Source organism: Corvus cornix, chromosome 4 (genome assembly GCF_000738735.6).
Source record: "Corvus cornix cornix isolate S_Up_H32 chromosome 4, ASM73873v5, whole genome shotgun sequence".
Lineage (NCBI taxonomy): Eukaryota > Metazoa > Chordata > Aves > Passeriformes > Corvidae > Corvus > Corvus cornix.
Genome location: NC_046334.1, coordinates 47,180,574 through 47,197,260, shown reverse-complemented (window position 1 = coordinate 47,197,260; position 16,687 = coordinate 47,180,574). Strand labels below are relative to the sequence as shown.

General features: G+C 45.1%; 1 protein-coding gene across 1 annotated transcript in view; it reads right to left on the bottom strand.

Annotated features, from left to right (window-relative positions):
- Positions 1-16,064, bottom strand: part of CORIN (corin, serine peptidase) — a 125,819-nt gene extending 109,755 nt beyond the window's left edge. Inside the window, 1 exon segment of the mRNA XM_039551288.1 lies at positions 15,604-16,064. Coding sequence (XP_039407222.1) covers positions 15,604-15,789 — 186 coding nt within the window. The 5' untranslated portion in view covers positions 15,790-16,064.
- Between the last annotated feature and the right edge of the window lie 623 nt (positions 16,065-16,687).

Sequence of the window (16,687 nt, the reverse complement as noted above, 5' to 3'; positions counted from 1 at the left end):
TACTTCTGAAAGCACAGACAACGGTGCAGTAGATGAAGCACTCCCACAGGAAACAGGGTAATTGAGTTCAATACCCTCTTTGGCCTGAAGAGGTTAAAAATTAGATCTACAACTCAGTAGACTTCCACAACCACATGAGCACAGACTCCTCTTGGATCAGAGCAAGCCATCCCTTGAAATAACGATATTCTGTTAAAAAGAACCCAGTTCTTCTGGGCCAGACAGTAAGGAGCAGGACCATCACTACACAGCCCAGTGATCAGGGCACTTGGGAGCTGATTCTTAGTTTCTTCAAGACAAACAAACTTTAGATACAGCTCATTTTCCTAAAGAAATTACTCCCAACCAAGATGCACTTCTTGCAAGTCCCAAGAAGAAGTGTCCAACTCTACCCAGTGTAATACAAAGTAAATTCTGACCCATGACTCCACAGAGAGTTTGTCTTAGGAGTAAAAACTTACCAAGAAAATTTTATTCTCAAATAATTGAAAAAACATTCAGAAATAGTATTCATCATCACTTTTTGGTTCTTTTTGTGAGGAGGGAGTGACATTGAATATTCTGGAGGTACATGAGTTCTTAATAATCTCAAGCACAAGTGTTTAACTGAGAGCAGTTACCACCACTGTTGTACATATGCCTTAGAGTTAACCTAGCAGAAACATTAAATGTGTGCCAATTAAAGCAGTGAGCTTCTGGTGATCCTCTGTTTCTGTGAGAAATGTTTTCTAAAGTCTACTGGCATTGTGAATACTACTCACTTTACATAAATACTCAATACTAAATGAGAACATCAAACATTTTCTTTCTTCTCCGTTCCTGAAAACAATAAATCTCAACCTTCGCATTGACAACTCGCTGACACAGATTTTAAAATGGGCTGTTGTATCCAAATTTGCTTTCAGTGGCTGGTCCAGAAAATAATGTTATTTTGTTAAAGACATGCTTCTCTAAGCACCATGATTTGCTTGTTCAAAGTAAATATTTATAGGCAACTAAACAGCATGTTGTATTTTTCCTTTTTACAGGAAAAGACCTCATGAAGAGCACTACACCTGTTTAAATCATCTTCAGTGACCATGCAAGCATAAGCTTAATTTTTCCAGTTTTCCAATTCTACCATTTTCCATCACTTAAACATCTACATGAGTTTTTTTCTGTCAATTTCTGTGATGAATATGAACTAAAACTAGAGACAGGGCTACTGGTTCCTATATCAACAATGAGAATTTAATAAAGTGTCCTATAGATAAACATGAATGTATTACATCTACTGTTTATGTATTCCCTGATAGTGTTTCTTTTCCTCTTGCCACCAAATGTTGCAATACACAAAGAATACATGCACCAGCTTAAAGTGCTCTAGTATGACAATGGTATCTGCATAAACATCAGACATGCTCTGTTCTCTCAGTTCCATAAATAATGGAATAGAGGCACAAAAAATAGACTAAAGACATAAATAATGGAACCTGGAGATAAAAAAGGGCCTATGGAAGGAAACAGGGGTGCAAAATACTTACTCCTTGGCTCACTTCAAGCTTTTAGGTTAGTGGCCGAGATAAGAAACCAGTCTCCCTCAACTATCTGTGTAGTTAGTAGTTTCTCTGACTCATTCTCTAAGACTGTAAGACTGAGGTACCTGGTAGATACGTCTTTATCTCCCTTTACAAGGGAAGGACAAGAAGATTTAAAAGCGGAATCCTTGAGGGCCCACTGAAAGAAATCAACCCTGAATGCTAAAGATTTCTGCATAAAATTGATTTAGTCAAAAATCTATAGCACTGGACCAAAGCATATTCTCAATACTTGAAGAACACTGGTGAAAGTTCTCTTCCTACCACTCTTGTTAGAAAACTCAATTTAAGGAATATTTTTCTGAATTCAGTACTATGTGCACTACAGTTAGAAAATATGGGTGTTTGGTTTTTAAGGCAAGAAGTCACTTGCTTTTAATACAAACATGTTTTGTATTTAACAAGAATATAGTCAGAAGAGAGGATGCCTAAAAACATCAGATAATTTCTTCTGACAGCTACAAACTTCTTTCCCCAATGAAATTACATTAACCACTGCTTGTCTGAGTGGCATTCTTTCAGTAATGACTGTGATAAAGGAAATAGACTAAAAAGAAATTCTGCACTAATTTCAGTACAGGTTTTTGAAAAATTCTAGGCTTATCTAGGACTGCTGGATCAGACTGCTCAGTTTATTTTCTGGAACCACAGAGGCAGAAAAAAGTAAGGTGGAAAAAAGTGTGTAGTCCCATCTGACTACAAAAAGACTAAAAATTCATTGGACCAAAATTCACAGCTTATTTTCTGGAAGACGTGGAAAGAATCTGATCTCATGGCTGTCATTTCAATAACATGCCTGTCATATTAAAGCAGAGAAATGACAGATTACATTAAGATTTATGGGTGAAAAGCCTATGGTAGCATGCAATTTTCCTTTTAGATATTAAAAGTGTCTAAGTTCTTAGTCCGTAAAACAGCCTGAATCATGGTATAAGCACTCGACAAAAATATCTCCTGCTGTTGTCACCACAGAACTAACAGATGTTCTCCCGATAAAGAGGTATCATTAGGGCTAATTGCCTACTGTCAGTATCTTCTGTGCATGATGGGTCTCTACACAGAAATGTAGAAGACACCTCTTAGATCAGAAGCATTAATATATCTTGAGCAAGCCATACACCAAAGCATTATGCAGTATTTTTCCTGGAAAGAAGTGGAAAGAAGTACTACTATGAAATGCAGAAAGAATGTCATTAGCGAGGAGTAAACAGGTGACCTTGTAGAAGTCCTCATAATGCCATTGAGGAATCTGCTATCCAGCCAAGCTATAAACATGTAAGATTACAAAAACCATCTGCAGTTCTTCCCATATCCTTGATATTGTTCCTCTTCTAATGCTGAAGCAGCGCTCAGTTGTCAGCTCCTGTGATTTCATCCGCTCTTATGATGCTGGTCTTAAATCTCTATGTACTGGACTGACATGACCATACCAGCCATTATAGCTTTCCCTTTGCCATTAAAGGAAGATGGTTCCCACTTGTTATGGCTACAGAGCAAAAACTGAACATGTGAAGTGTCAATGTTTAAGCACAAAACACCATATAAATATAAATTTAACCATACTCATTCTTACAGCCTTTTCAAATCAACTCATAATATTCAAATGCCTGGAAATGAGTAACAGAAGCTGAAAATGGTCTACATTTTTCATCAGTTCTGTCCTGTTTACGTGAATATTAGGAGTCAGCAATGCGCCTCCATTTGACTACTTTTTTGTCAAAAAAATATTACACCATACTTTAATAGTCATTGTAACACGTAGAAAGTATAAGATAAATCCTCCAAAGGTACAAAGTCACATGCTAAAAAACACAAACGGGCAAAAAGTTGCAAAATGTTTCATTTTCAGTGTTAGAGGAATTAGAGACCCAAACTGAAATGGACCCTGAAGAAAGAATGTTAAGGTGGCATAAGAAACTGGATACTAAGTAGCTTTTGTCTGCAAATACAAGCAGTACCCAAATTCTGGTGTACACAAATACGAGAACAGAAGTGTCAGAGTTATTCTAAATGGAAATAGTGCCATTTAGAGGAAAAAGACTTCTCATGCAGCAAAGCAGCAAAAAAACCCCAAACACCTTTTCATACAGCAAGGCAGGAAAAAACTCAAACAACCCTTTTCACACAGCAAATCGGCAAACATGAAAAGCATGTTATTATCATACAATTGTTATTTTCCAATTAAATGCACTATTTTCCTGGTAGTTCAAGTTCACTGTAATCTTGTAACTTCTCCCAAGGAATTCCACATCCTCAGAAAAATTACAAATTGCTGACATAATTCGTTAGAAGCTCATTTTGATCATCAGATCTCCTTTCCCTGCCATGAAATTAATCAATCTGAAATACACAGTAACCCAGTAAGGGAGATGTCATATAAAGCTGGTCATATCTTTCCAAAATAAGTATTTGGTTGGTGCTGGACACTTTTGATTGAAGCATAAACCTGAAACACATTTAATCTTCCTGATGTACATTTCACTTAAAATAAGTACAGTGTAACTGTGTCAGTGATGTTTCGTCTGTGTTGAAGAAGATGCAAGGTATAAAATAAGGTGATTTTTTGCTTTTCAGACTACCACAGAGACCCACTGTCCACTTCTGTTCAGGAGACTTTTCAAGCTGTTTTTAATCCGCTTTGAGAAACAGTGTTGCAAAAATCCAAATTGGGCATCACCAGAAGTCAGTCACCAATTCAAGTCACCAAGACTTAACAAATATTTGTGTGATACTCTTTCCTTCATTTCTGTGGCACAAATTTGGGGTTCTAGACTCCTGACAATCTCAGCAGTTTTGTGAGCCACTGAAACAATTTTGGAACTGAGAAATCGAGCAGATATGCAGGAGAAGCTCAGAAGGGACAAGGTGACATTCAGGTATGTCTCTCACCACATTCAGTGACAACACTGTTCTTACGCAGCTCCAGCTTCAGTTTGAGCAAGCCAGTGGAAAGTTTGCTGAGACCAAGTCCAGACGCACACCTACGGTGTTCCACTTACCTGCGTGTGGGAGACCCTTCGCTGCCACCTGCCAAGCCGGACCTCCTTTGGCGTGTGCCTGCTGTGCTGTCCAGTGGGACCGCAGATACCTCCTGCACAAGCCACCCTCACTCTGCATTTCTAGCTGAGGTACAAGCAGCTATCAGGGCCACCAATACACACTTCCAAATCTGCTTTTATCTGGGATGACAGATGAATGCTGTGCTGCTGGTGGTGTTGCCAGCACCCAAGTTATTGTCTTTACAGTGGATGCGCAATTGAGAGAGCCTGCTTCTGGTGCAACTTCTCTTTCATAATTCATTCTTCCCTTTCTGAAGGCTTTGAGGGAGGTAGAAACAAGTTGGCCATTCAGACATAGGCACTGCAGCCAGGCAATTTGGAGTACTGAGTTTATTCTCATTTCATCTAGTTCTTTAGGGAAAGAATCCACCGTTCTATTCTGGCAATGTAGTGGATTATAAAGGCACCTTGAAAAACATCTATTTGTTATCAAATTAAATAGAAATAAATAATTTAATAATTTGTCTCCCTGAAAATATTTTATTTAGAAATCAGAAAGTTAATGACAAGCAAACTATTGATCTTGATTCTCTGTTACAGATCCTTAACATCTCACACAAAAGATGGAAGCGGAAAAGAAAGGATTTTCTTGGATTCCATGTGTGATACCAATAACTGTTCTCCATCTCATTATAGATAAGAATTAGACACACCATTAGCCAACATATACAATCAATACCTATCAGTCTTCCAAATTTGAATTAGAAGACAGGGAAAAAAGGATATTTATCATTACTAGAGAACAGCAGTATCACTCTTAAATACCAATATGTTGCAATTCCTTAATTTTTAAAGAGAAGTGGTGCTGAATAATGATTCCACTTTGGCATAAATGTTAATTGTTTATGTATTTATTTACATATTGTACATATTTACAATTATTTAGAATTTCACTGATGTAAACTTGCAACTACTATGGGGATACTTCCCACATTTATGATGGAACTTTGCTGAATTTTCAAGAATGTTCAGATTAGCAAATAGTACAGCTGATGGCAAACTTACTACAATTCTAAGCTCTCTCTTCTTTATTACTCACAGCTGGTGGCAAAGATGTGTGGTGTTGCCATGCCTCATAAGATGAGCAAGGTTCAGTAAACATACGGAAGATAGCAAATATTTTTTAAAAACTGAAGTGTGTATGAAATTTTAACGATTAGACTCTGGTTAGCATTATCCGATATTTCTCAATGCCAGAACACGAACATCCATTCAGCCCACTTCAGCAAGCAGGGGGAGATTATTTTGGGGAAATTACTCTTTAACTAATGCAGAATTCATGCTCTAGGGGTTATTAGTTTTCTTTAAATTGCTATGGCTTGCAAAAATTACTCATGAAAGTTTCCACAGTGCCACGCTGTTTTTCTGAGCACACGGAGAGACTATTCTAATGCTTTCCTGACTACCCAGATGTTCATTGCATTGAGCTAAGCACACTGCACAGTGATGGCAAGCCTCTGGCTACACATTGTGGAGAATCACAACCCAGCAGGCAGGGAGTAACACAGCACCCTCTTCAGGTTCCTGCCTTGCTGGGAATTCAATGAGCAGGTGACTGCAGAAGAGCCATTAGCACCAGAAAGAAAAATTGGAAACCATTAAAAAAACCATAAAAAATTCTTAGTGGTCTACCTTCTGACAATAAAAAGATTTGGAAAAAAAACAAAAACATTTTGAGGTGGTGGAGGGATAGTTTTAGAGGAAAACCTCCTCTTAAAAGAATCTTTCAAGCCTGGAAAACTACAAAGGGCAAAAAGAAATCCTGCCTATCCTTTGGTTCCCATTCAGTGTATCAGTCCCCTGAGTAGAAATCCCATCAGAAGCCCTATCCCACACAAGGCAGTTAGAGTTCATAACTGGACATACGTTTTCTTCCTGTTAATGCCTCATCAGTAGACTTAACCCTCTGAACTTGGAGGTGACCAGTACATCATGTCTGTGCCATGCATATTGCAGATTATACAATTGCTTAACCCATTTAAAATCAGAAGCTTTCAATTACATTAACTGGACATTAAACTAGAACGCAAGATAAAAAATTGCAGGAATCTTCTTAGAAGCATTTGTCTCTTTATGCTTCATGCATTTCTTATTAATTTTTCCCTAAAATGCATAATTCTTTTTAAACTATAAACATCTGCCTAGAAGAAATTAAAATTTAGGATCTGAATGTATAATGTTAACTTTACTGACTTTTTTCTGAATTGTGAATAAAAAGATACTAACCCTTGGACCAAAGATAAGGCCAACAGCAATATTAATGAAAGGAAAGGACATGATTTAGTGTCAAAGCAAAGCCTTATCTGTTCAGCGTAGCTGGATTTTTATTTGACCTCCTCCCAAAGATGCAAATGGACTTACACAATGTCTCAAAGGTCGATAGCCTACTACCTAAAAAATTTAGAGGTGACTCATTCATTTTTCAGTAGGATACCTCTTTGTTCAGAAACACGTAATCTTTGAACATTTTGTTTCAGTAAAAGAAAATAAAGAAAGAGAAGGATATTTTTTAAACTACCAGGACATTGTGATAGAAATAACTGGAGAGATGACTAGAGATTAAACCTATTCAATAATGCTGAACTTGCAAAAAAATGAGCTGATACAGAAAACTCAAGATTAAGTGGGTTAACAATGCACTTATATTGGTGTATGTATTTGACTTTGATATGATATTGAAGTTTTATGGATCACATAAAGATTTATGGGATAAAAACATCCATCTAAGTCACTGAAACAATAACAATCTGGTGCATTATTTTGCTAAATAAGAAAAACCCTACTGTGTTTATGGCTAGGAATATTCAATTTGCCATCCCTAGAGCAGATGTCAGGTTTCCTTCCATTCATATTTTCTTTGTACAACTTCAAGAGTAATAGAATAATCCTATCTATGATAAGGAAAAAGCAAGTGGAAACCATCTGGATTCTCAAACCATCCAGACTACCATCAATGCTATTCCATATATCTTACTTTATAGGGAAAAAGATTTGTTAACAACTTTTAAACACATTCAATCTTCATTTCAGACTTCCTTTCCAGACTTGTCTACATGCACTACAAATTATTTAAACTAACACCCTTAAAATGGCTGAGCAGGGACAAAACGAAGCTTTAGAAAAGGCATTTACTACTAATTTCTTTGTTACATAGATGCTATATATCAAAAAGCAATGTGAGAAAAAAAACAAAAAGAGAAGAAGAAAGATAGCTACTTACTCTACAGTTCCTAATATTCTTTCAGATATATTATCCATTTAGATAGTATTTGCAGATGCACAGAACTAGCATCTTTCAAACAATAAAGTATCTCTCAGCAACATCTGTCCCTCAATACTGTGTCATGGCAAAAATGCACAGGTTGTTAAGGCAAGGTGGGCTCAGCTGTCTGTTTCTTCGTGGAGATGTGAAAATGCAGGAGGTTGGGAAAAGCCTGAGAACTGTAGCATGTGCTGCTTCTCTAATCTCCAGGTGACACTGGTTTCGGGACAATTTTAGCACAGGCAAAATAATCCACCCAGCAAAAAATTTGACAGCAAAAGCAACAGCAATGGAAGACATCTCCATGTTGCTCCACTGTCCCATGGAAGTCTGGAGAAGACATAATTGCGTATTACAGCTATATGCTGTACTATTACATGAATGCAAAGCTGCAGGACTGAGATCTGTGGGATGGAAAACTCCTCAATGCTATCTACTAATGGTTTTGTTTCCAAGAGAATGACCTGACTGCTTTCTGAAATCTAATGAGATGAACAATGCAGGGAGCATATAAGCGATTTCTCACTGCTTCACTCAGAGGCAGAAAAGGGAGGAAATGAGAGTCTCTTTCCTCAGGAAATGCTTCCTGAGTCTGTGATGTTATCAAGTAACTTTCAATAACATTGGAGTGACAGTATAGGCTATTTTGAAACTAGGAGTTCTTTGAGGTGATGAACAGTAATAGGAATTGCTCTGGGCAGTTACTACTGCTGTTACATCACCGCTAAGTCAAATCTCTCTCTGGCATCAAACAAATCAGTTGTGAAAGATTCTACCACACTCGTTTTTAAAACACCGGGTTCTGTATATGGCGGAACTGAGTGTTACAGGTTTTAGAAAGGGAAGAAGGAAAAGACAATCTTTGACAATCACTCACCAATCAGTCCCAAAGCAAGAGCACCATCCACTGAACACTGGAAACTCCCTGAACTACGACATGTGAATTGGAGTAGATGAAATCTCATGCAGTCCTAAAAAAAGGAAACTCTACCTTCTCCCTTAAAGGTCTAGGTGAAGATGAATTAAATGTCGGATATAAAAAATACTTCTTTTGCAAGAAAAAGTTAGCCTTGGAATTCTGGCAGAGCAATACCTTACAGGAGCACCTGCAGTGATGCAACTTGAGAGTCTTTTTTCCCACAGACTTACAGGAGCTGTTCCCCGGGGGCAGGGCTTGAACCATCACAGCATAAATTTCACCATTCAAAAGCAGCTCTGTCAGTATCTGATTTTCAGCCTCTATTCACTTTCTAGGGGGCAACATGCTAAAAAACTACCTTATGCATGCTGGAAACAACTCTAACAAAACCAGAGAACTGGAAACTGTGTGGCACCCAAACAAGCAGATGCTGCAAAAGTTCCACTCTAATGACAGAGATGATGTAAAGGAACCGAAGGATGGCTGGATTCTTTTCATTCCTTCATGCTTCAGGGATAGGGGAAGAGGGACAGGGAAGCAGAGAACCACAGAGGCAGCACTGCTGCCCTGGTCAGTACTCTGGCCACCACTTCTGCCCCAATTACACGGACATCCATATAAGTGGCAAGCTGCTGGCAGCGGGAGGACTGCAAGGTTGGCCTCCTTGAGAAGAGAGCAGGAGCTGTTGTGTGCCAGATATGTCCAGCTCCACATAGATCCACACCACAGGACACAGCTGAGCCCATCAGCCAAGCTGGTGGTGCCTCTGTGAAAAAGTATTTAAGAAAGGGCATAAACACCGCACAGGCAGAGAAGTAGAAAAAGAGTGAGAAACAGCAGCACCAACAGCAAGGTCAGAGAGGTATGCGCTCCATACCAGAGCAAATACTCCCAAAAGGACTGCAGCCCACAGAGGATCCACACCGGAGCAGAGGATGAATAGGATCAAAGAAGTAGCAGAGAACCACAGTCCTTCCCTGCACTGTTCATTGCCTCAGTGAAGGGACTGAGTGCCACCTGTGGTGAAAACAAGGGGGAAGGAGAGGAGTCTGGAGTGAAGCTAAGTCTGGGAAGTGAGAACGAGAGGTGTTTCCCTGAAGTGTTTTAATGCTTCTTTTTTTGTTTTTGTTTTTGTCTCACAATATCTGAATCAGTCAATATGTATTAATCAGTAATAAACTAATTTACTCCACTCGAGTCTGTTTTGTCCATGATGGTAATCAGGAAGTGATCTCCTAGCCTTTATCTTTACCCATGAGCTTTCTCATTCTTTCTATTTTCTCCCCCCATCCCGCAAGTGGCCGTGTTGTGCTTGACTGTGGGCTGAGGCCACGCCACCACCACCCCCAGAGTCGGCTGTGCTCCGGCAGGCACTGAGGGCTAAGAACTGTGACATAGATGCACCAGAGGGATGAGGCATAACAGCATCAGACAGTACTTTCTGGTGTGTATTGCTGGCTTCAACCTCCAGATATTCAAATTTTGCAGGTAAAACAACCAGAAGTAACATATGCACAATTTAGTTACAAGCCTTGCTTTAAATTATAATGGCTTGAAACCATAGCCAAGGAGCATCTATCCCTTCAGGGGAGCAGCTGTCTGCATAAGGTAGGCACAGGATGGAATCTAATTCCGACTGCAGAGGTAGCAACATTCTCACCTCTTTTTGAAATGAGAAGCTCTTGCTCGACAGTTATCTCATTATTATTTTTACATTTAGGATATTAAACCATTATTCGTATTTCTTTCATCTTTGCTGGGTAGAAAGACAAGCCGAAATTAAAAACGCTACTTGGAAAGGGAACTATCTGTTCCACAGCAAAAATGAATTATGCTTCCATCTGACAGCAAGAAAAGCATTCACCATGGGGGCATTAAAGTGTACATAGATTTAGGAGCAGGGGGAAGCTCTCAGTGCTGACGGGAGCGCCCAGGGGACAGCGAGAGCCGGGCCCGGTGCGGCACCGAGAGCCGCCGGGACCTGACGGCGGGGCTCCCCGGCCGCTCTATTTTTACTACGGTATGTTTTGCATTCAGACTTTCCACTGCAGGCGCCCCGGGTCAGGGGATCCGCTCTGCTGGGGGAATCTGACAGGTCAGCTCAGCCAGAGTTATTTATAGAGGGCGGGGGACTGAGGGAAAGGATGCGATCGGCATCGTATTCTTCTGCCGCGGGGCTGCGGGCTGGGAGAGGCACCCAGGAGCAGCCCCCGCTTCGCCCTCAGCACAGCCGGGCGAGGCGGCCGTGGTGGGGGAGCCCCAGCCCGCTGGACACGGGGGTTGCTGCCACGAGAGCCAAAGGGACAAAGGCCAAGTGCTCTTCCTTCCCTCTTTTCCTCCACTTTAACTCATGCGGCCCCTCGGGGAGTGAGGGCACACCCCACGTACCTGCTGGCACCCGCAGTTACAGGTCCCAGCAAGTGGGGGAGCGGGGGGGGCTCTTGTGCCCTGGCACCCAGACTGAGGGTCAGGACAGTTCTAGGTGAAACTGCACACACTCACAAGACAACTGACTGTGGAGGGCCAAGAGAATTAAAAATTCAGAGGCAATGAGAGTAGTCAGGCTGGAGCTATCTGGATACTGCCTTCAGTCACTGCTCTGAGTGTGAAGACCTTTACAAGGAGGATTTAAGCTTTCTTTGTCCTACCATGACAATCCATCACTTCACAGTGGGTTATCACCCACGCTTCTCTCCTGGCACAGAAGAACTGTATGTACCCAGCCTGCCACTTATGAGGTCCATTTCTTTTTGATAGGGAAAGAAACTGGGACAGACTACAAGCATCAGTATTTCAAACTGTAGTCAGACTGCACCCCTCAAGTCCTGCTGCTTAGCTGCTTCATCCTGGAGGCATTTAAATATCAGGAGGTGTCTGGCAGGCTCATTTGGAAGGGCCTAAGCTGCATGTGCAAGTCTGAAACTGCTCTGCTGCAAGTGGCCTGACATCCGCCCCTGCCAAACCCTGGCCGGCATTCAGAAACAAGACATTCATCTGGCCTTGTAACCACTTGCTGAGGATACCTGACATGCTGACAGGATTCAGACTCTTCCCACAAAATGTAGCTATAGCCACCATCTTTTAAAACCTGACCACACTAGGAAATAGTGCCATTGTATGTAACTGTGTAACAGCATGACCTGTTCAGCCTGAAAGCAGATGACCTGGTACTCAGGGCCTCCTGGTCCAGGTGGAGTCAAAGCCACAGCACCTCTTAAGGAAGTGCCAGTAGCACTTATGTTGTGTCTCCTGGACTGGGATGACCTGAATCTGCTGGCCCTCAGCATGGCAAAAGTTCACAGAGCTCAAACAGCCACTTAGCCACACTGTCTTCCTGCTTGTGTACGAAGGATTTGTTTGTGGTTCAGCATTCATTGGTTAGAGTAGTTGAGTAGGAGCCGCTGGATTTCTTTGCCAGATATAACCATCCCAACATTCCCGTGCCTGTTCCACCTTCTCTTGAAAGGACCATTCTCCTGACAAATGAGATTTCTGTCTAGGTGCTTATCCACCTCAGCCTCTGCACACACTCCTTGTCTGGCTATGTGAGTAATGACAAGAAATTGTGTGTCTGGCAATACACGGACTTAATGTAATGGCAGGACAGTAATGTTTCTCAAAGGAGCTGAGTGCTAAGACCTAAACATGTATATCAGCTTAGCAAGAAAAGAAAAAAGAAAAAAAAGGGCAATTCCTACATTCAAGTAAACCCACATTTTAAAATAATTACTGGCACTGTTAACAGTCCTGGCTTTCACTTGTATCTGCAGATGTCATCTAATACATAATTAACAGCCAAACAATAATAAAGATATATTAAATTGCCCTGTACACATTTTACAGAACACCTCCAATAATGACACATCAAACCATCTACATATAATACTTTGAATTCACCAGACACTCAAGTTATCTACACACAGTCAAGTGCCAGCTAAGACTTGTGGAAAGGAAGTGAATGTTTTCTTCAGTATTTTATAGGTCCAGCTCCAAAAGACTCAGGAAAAACAATATTTTGTCCTGAGATACTAAGAGCACAAGCAAACTCCTCTAATATGGGAAAGCATGCTGTGCTGCCTGGCTCATCACCATTAAAGCCTTCTCAGGAAAATGAGTGCTGGTGGCCTCCTTAAAAATGCATGCTGAGTGAGGATTATATGTGGACTTGAAGGGCCGGCCTTGTCCCCAGGCAGAAAGACCCATCTGCCTGTTGGGGTACTCCATAAATGGCCTTTGGAGGAGGGAGAAAATTCATGAACATTTCATTTCTAAAAGAGCTTTGAACACTGTTTAGGATTCCTTTGTTCACCTGGAGAAGCCCCCATCTTTCTACAGAACCTTGATGTCCAAGATCCTCTAGGGATGTCACCAGCTTTTATAGGGATTCAGTTCTCTAATTTCTTCTGTTACTACTTTTTAGTTGCTTGGATTATCTCAGTGACACATTAATTCATCCCTGTGTCACAGTATCCAAGCTTATAACAGAGGTCTCCAACTAGAGCATCCATTACAAAAACAAACTAAAGAATTTAGTCCTGCTGACTGGCCCATCTTTTAGGAGCACAGGAAGGGTGTATGTAGCCATGTGGAAAAATCCACTACCATACTCTTACTGCTGAAAGCCAAAACTTCCCAAGAGATCCCGTAAATGCATTAAAAGCTTTTGATATTTGATTTCACTTCAGAGTTTCACCATCTCAACCCGACTGTTAGTAATTTAATTAATTAATCGCCTGCCATGAAATGCATCCAAGGATTCTGCATTTTAAATCAAGTGGAGCAATGATATTACTAAAGTATACTGCCATGTTTATAAACTTGTGAAATCCGCAGCTGTGCTGTTTCGGTCGCGTACGATCGGTGTGACAGCGCGAGAAGCTCCGTCGCCCTCTCCGCAAGCGCCACGCATCAGGCTCAGCACTCCTGCGCGGCCCCCGCCGGTCCCTCCCGGCGGCGGAGAGGGAGAGGGCAGCCGGTCCCTCCCTGCGGACGCTCCCTCTCGCCGTGGGCTCCACACCGGCCCCGCTGTGCAGCTGCGGCCCCCGCCGCGCCTGCCCCCCTGACGGCGCCACCCGCACCGGGGACACTGGGGAGACACCTGCTCCCCGGCTCCCGGAGGGAAGGGCAGCCTGGGGGGACCGACCCTGCAAGTTCGCACAACGAGGCAGCCACCTTCTGCAAGTTCCCTCTCGCCCCCTCTTATGCAGCCTCTCCCATAAGGGCAGACCCCCTCATCCCTCCTCCCAGGTGTACGCTGGAAGACTGCCCACACCCGCGCTATCCCCTTCGGACACTTGCAACCACACAAGCGTGCTGGCTCTGCCTGGAAGGATCAATTGCCCCCTCTGTGACCCTGTACGGGATAACATCCTCCCGTGGGTGGTGGCGGCCAGCGGTACCATCCCGCCGGACAGCCGTAGGAGGGGGTGGGGGTCCCTCCACCCGACCCCAAGGTGCGCCGACGCAAGGGTAAAGCCAGCTCCAGCTGATGCCGGGGGGCAACTACCGCGCCAGGCTCACGGTGCATCGGCTCTCCGGGAGCCCGGCCGCCGATGGAGCTGCCATGACAGTCCTACCAGAGGTTAAGCCCAAAGTTTGTTCTTGCAAATCCTGGCCGGACCTGTTGTCGTCGGGTTCGGCCAACTCTTCCCCGTTCCTTCCAGCGATAGGGCATTTAACGGGCATAGCAGCCCCGCTGATCTTCCGCGCTGACTTGGGGAGAGAACCGGGGCCAGGGCTATGCTCGGCTCTCCCTGAGACGCCAACAACGAGCGCTTGTTGGCTGCGGCTCACCTGCATCCCGCGCCCCTTGAACGCAGCCGTCCCTGGAGCGTCCCCGCAAGTTTAGACACTGGAGTGCTCCGGGACGGCCCCATCACGGCAGGTTGGGCGCGGCGGTCACTTGTCCCCGGCCGCCCCCCAGGCCGCGCCTGCGGGAGACATGGCCCTGTCCCTGCCAGCGAGCTACGGGTCCGCTCTCACTACAAAAGCTCGGCGGGCTCGGGGAGGGGGGTTGCCCCTTCTCCGCTTGCCCGAGCAACCTGCCGCTCAGCCCCGCGGCGGCAGCGCAGGCTGTGCGCCGCGCTCGGGAACTGCCCGCCGGGCGGGCGGCGGCCGGGGGTGTCCCCTGAGCGCACTGCCCCCGCCCGCAGCCCGGGGGTCGCCGAGGGGCGGAGCCAGCCGCCCTCCCAATACCCCGGCCCGCGGTCCCCAGGCGGCTCCCGGCGCGGAGGAGAGCGCCCAGAGGTTCGCCTTACCCGGCTGGCGGAGAGAACCTGCCGGTAGCGCTCCTCCTCCGCAGGCAGGGCAGGGAACTGTTGCGTGGAGAGCATGCTCTGGCTGCTGCTGACCCCTCTCCACTTTGGCCGCCCCGTCACCCTTCTCTACCTCGGTCTCTGACGAGCCGCGTCCACCCGCCTCCCGCACAGACACACTGGCGGGGAGGGCTCCGCATTTTGTCTGCTCTGCAGACTCCCCCTCCCCGCTCCTCCACCCAATAATAATAAACCTCCGCGAGAAAGAGCCACATCCCCACCCCTTTCGCACACAAGGCTCTACCCCTTGGGGACAAGCTGAGAGACAGCCCACTTGCTAATTTCGCCCTAAAGCCTCCCCCAGGGAGGGCGGATGAAGTAGGCACAGCCTTTGCGGTCCCCCTCCTTCCCCCGTTATCCCTCGGTTAAGGGACGCCTCGTCACGCCGCGAAGGGCTTCAGGTGGCAAGACAAGCCTGAGTCAGAGACTCAGGGGGCAAGAACACGCGGAGCTCGCCCCTCGCACCCCTTACCTTGGCTCGCCGGGGCTCCGCCGCGCCCTGGCTCCCGGGCCGCCCGGACGCGCACTTGCGGCTGAAGCGATCCGAAGCCAGCCCAGCGTATGGACCCACAAGCGCTCTCGGCCCGCCGAGTCGAGGCGCAGAGTTCAGAGCGGAGGTAGGCAAGCGCGGGCCAGACTCCCGGGTCCCTTCATTCATCTGCGATTCCCAGGTGGACTTCCCTGGGTGCCAGAGGACGCACCTGGCTTCTGGATGAGCTTTATTTTACGTTCAGGCAAAGGCTTTCCCTTTCAGCCCAGGGACGGAGAGTTTCGCGCCTGCAGGGGCTGCAACGCTTCCCTCTGTAGCACACAGGCTGGCCTGTCGCAGCCCAGCCTCTAAGGCTCCAAGGAGAGCTGAAAGCGGCGCTGGCACCGCAGCAGCAGACGGGAAGGAGCTCCGGCAGCAGGAAGCTCTCCCGGAGCCAACGACAGGTTTCTCCGGCTCCTTCCCCGCAGTAAGGCTCCGGTTCCAGCCCCCTGGCGCCAAGCCTGCCGTGCCCCGTCCCTCCCCTGCGAGGAAGCGCTGCGAGGGAGGACAGCAGCGACCCGACCACGTTACCCCTTGTCCCCGCGCCGGTCCCGGCCCTGACCGGCCCCAACGATCCGGAGCTGGAGGAATGTCCTGGGTTTTGCCTATCTGTAGAAGCAAAATTCGCAGACCAAGAGACAAGTGCCGCCTGAAGCTCCAAATGACAGAGCGAATGTTCCATCCCCATGAGACCTGCATTTGATGTATTTGTCCCCTTGCCCTGTATCTGCATTCAAAGATGTCAAGTCTGACTGAAGCCCCCGTCTGTGCACCCAACGGAGCTCACCAGCACTATCCAAGAATGATAAAGTCAACAGGACAAAGGCAAAATAAGGAGTACAAAAGGGGCAGAAGTGGGTCCTATCAGAATAGAAACAGTTCAGGACCCTTCCAAGAATCACAGAAAGATGTCACTGGCACCGCAGCTGAGTTCTGAGATGACATTTATAAACCAGAAAGGCTTCCAGTTTTTACTGTGCATGATTTAGCACTTCTGAAATGCTATCATTCAAAATGTGAATCAGAA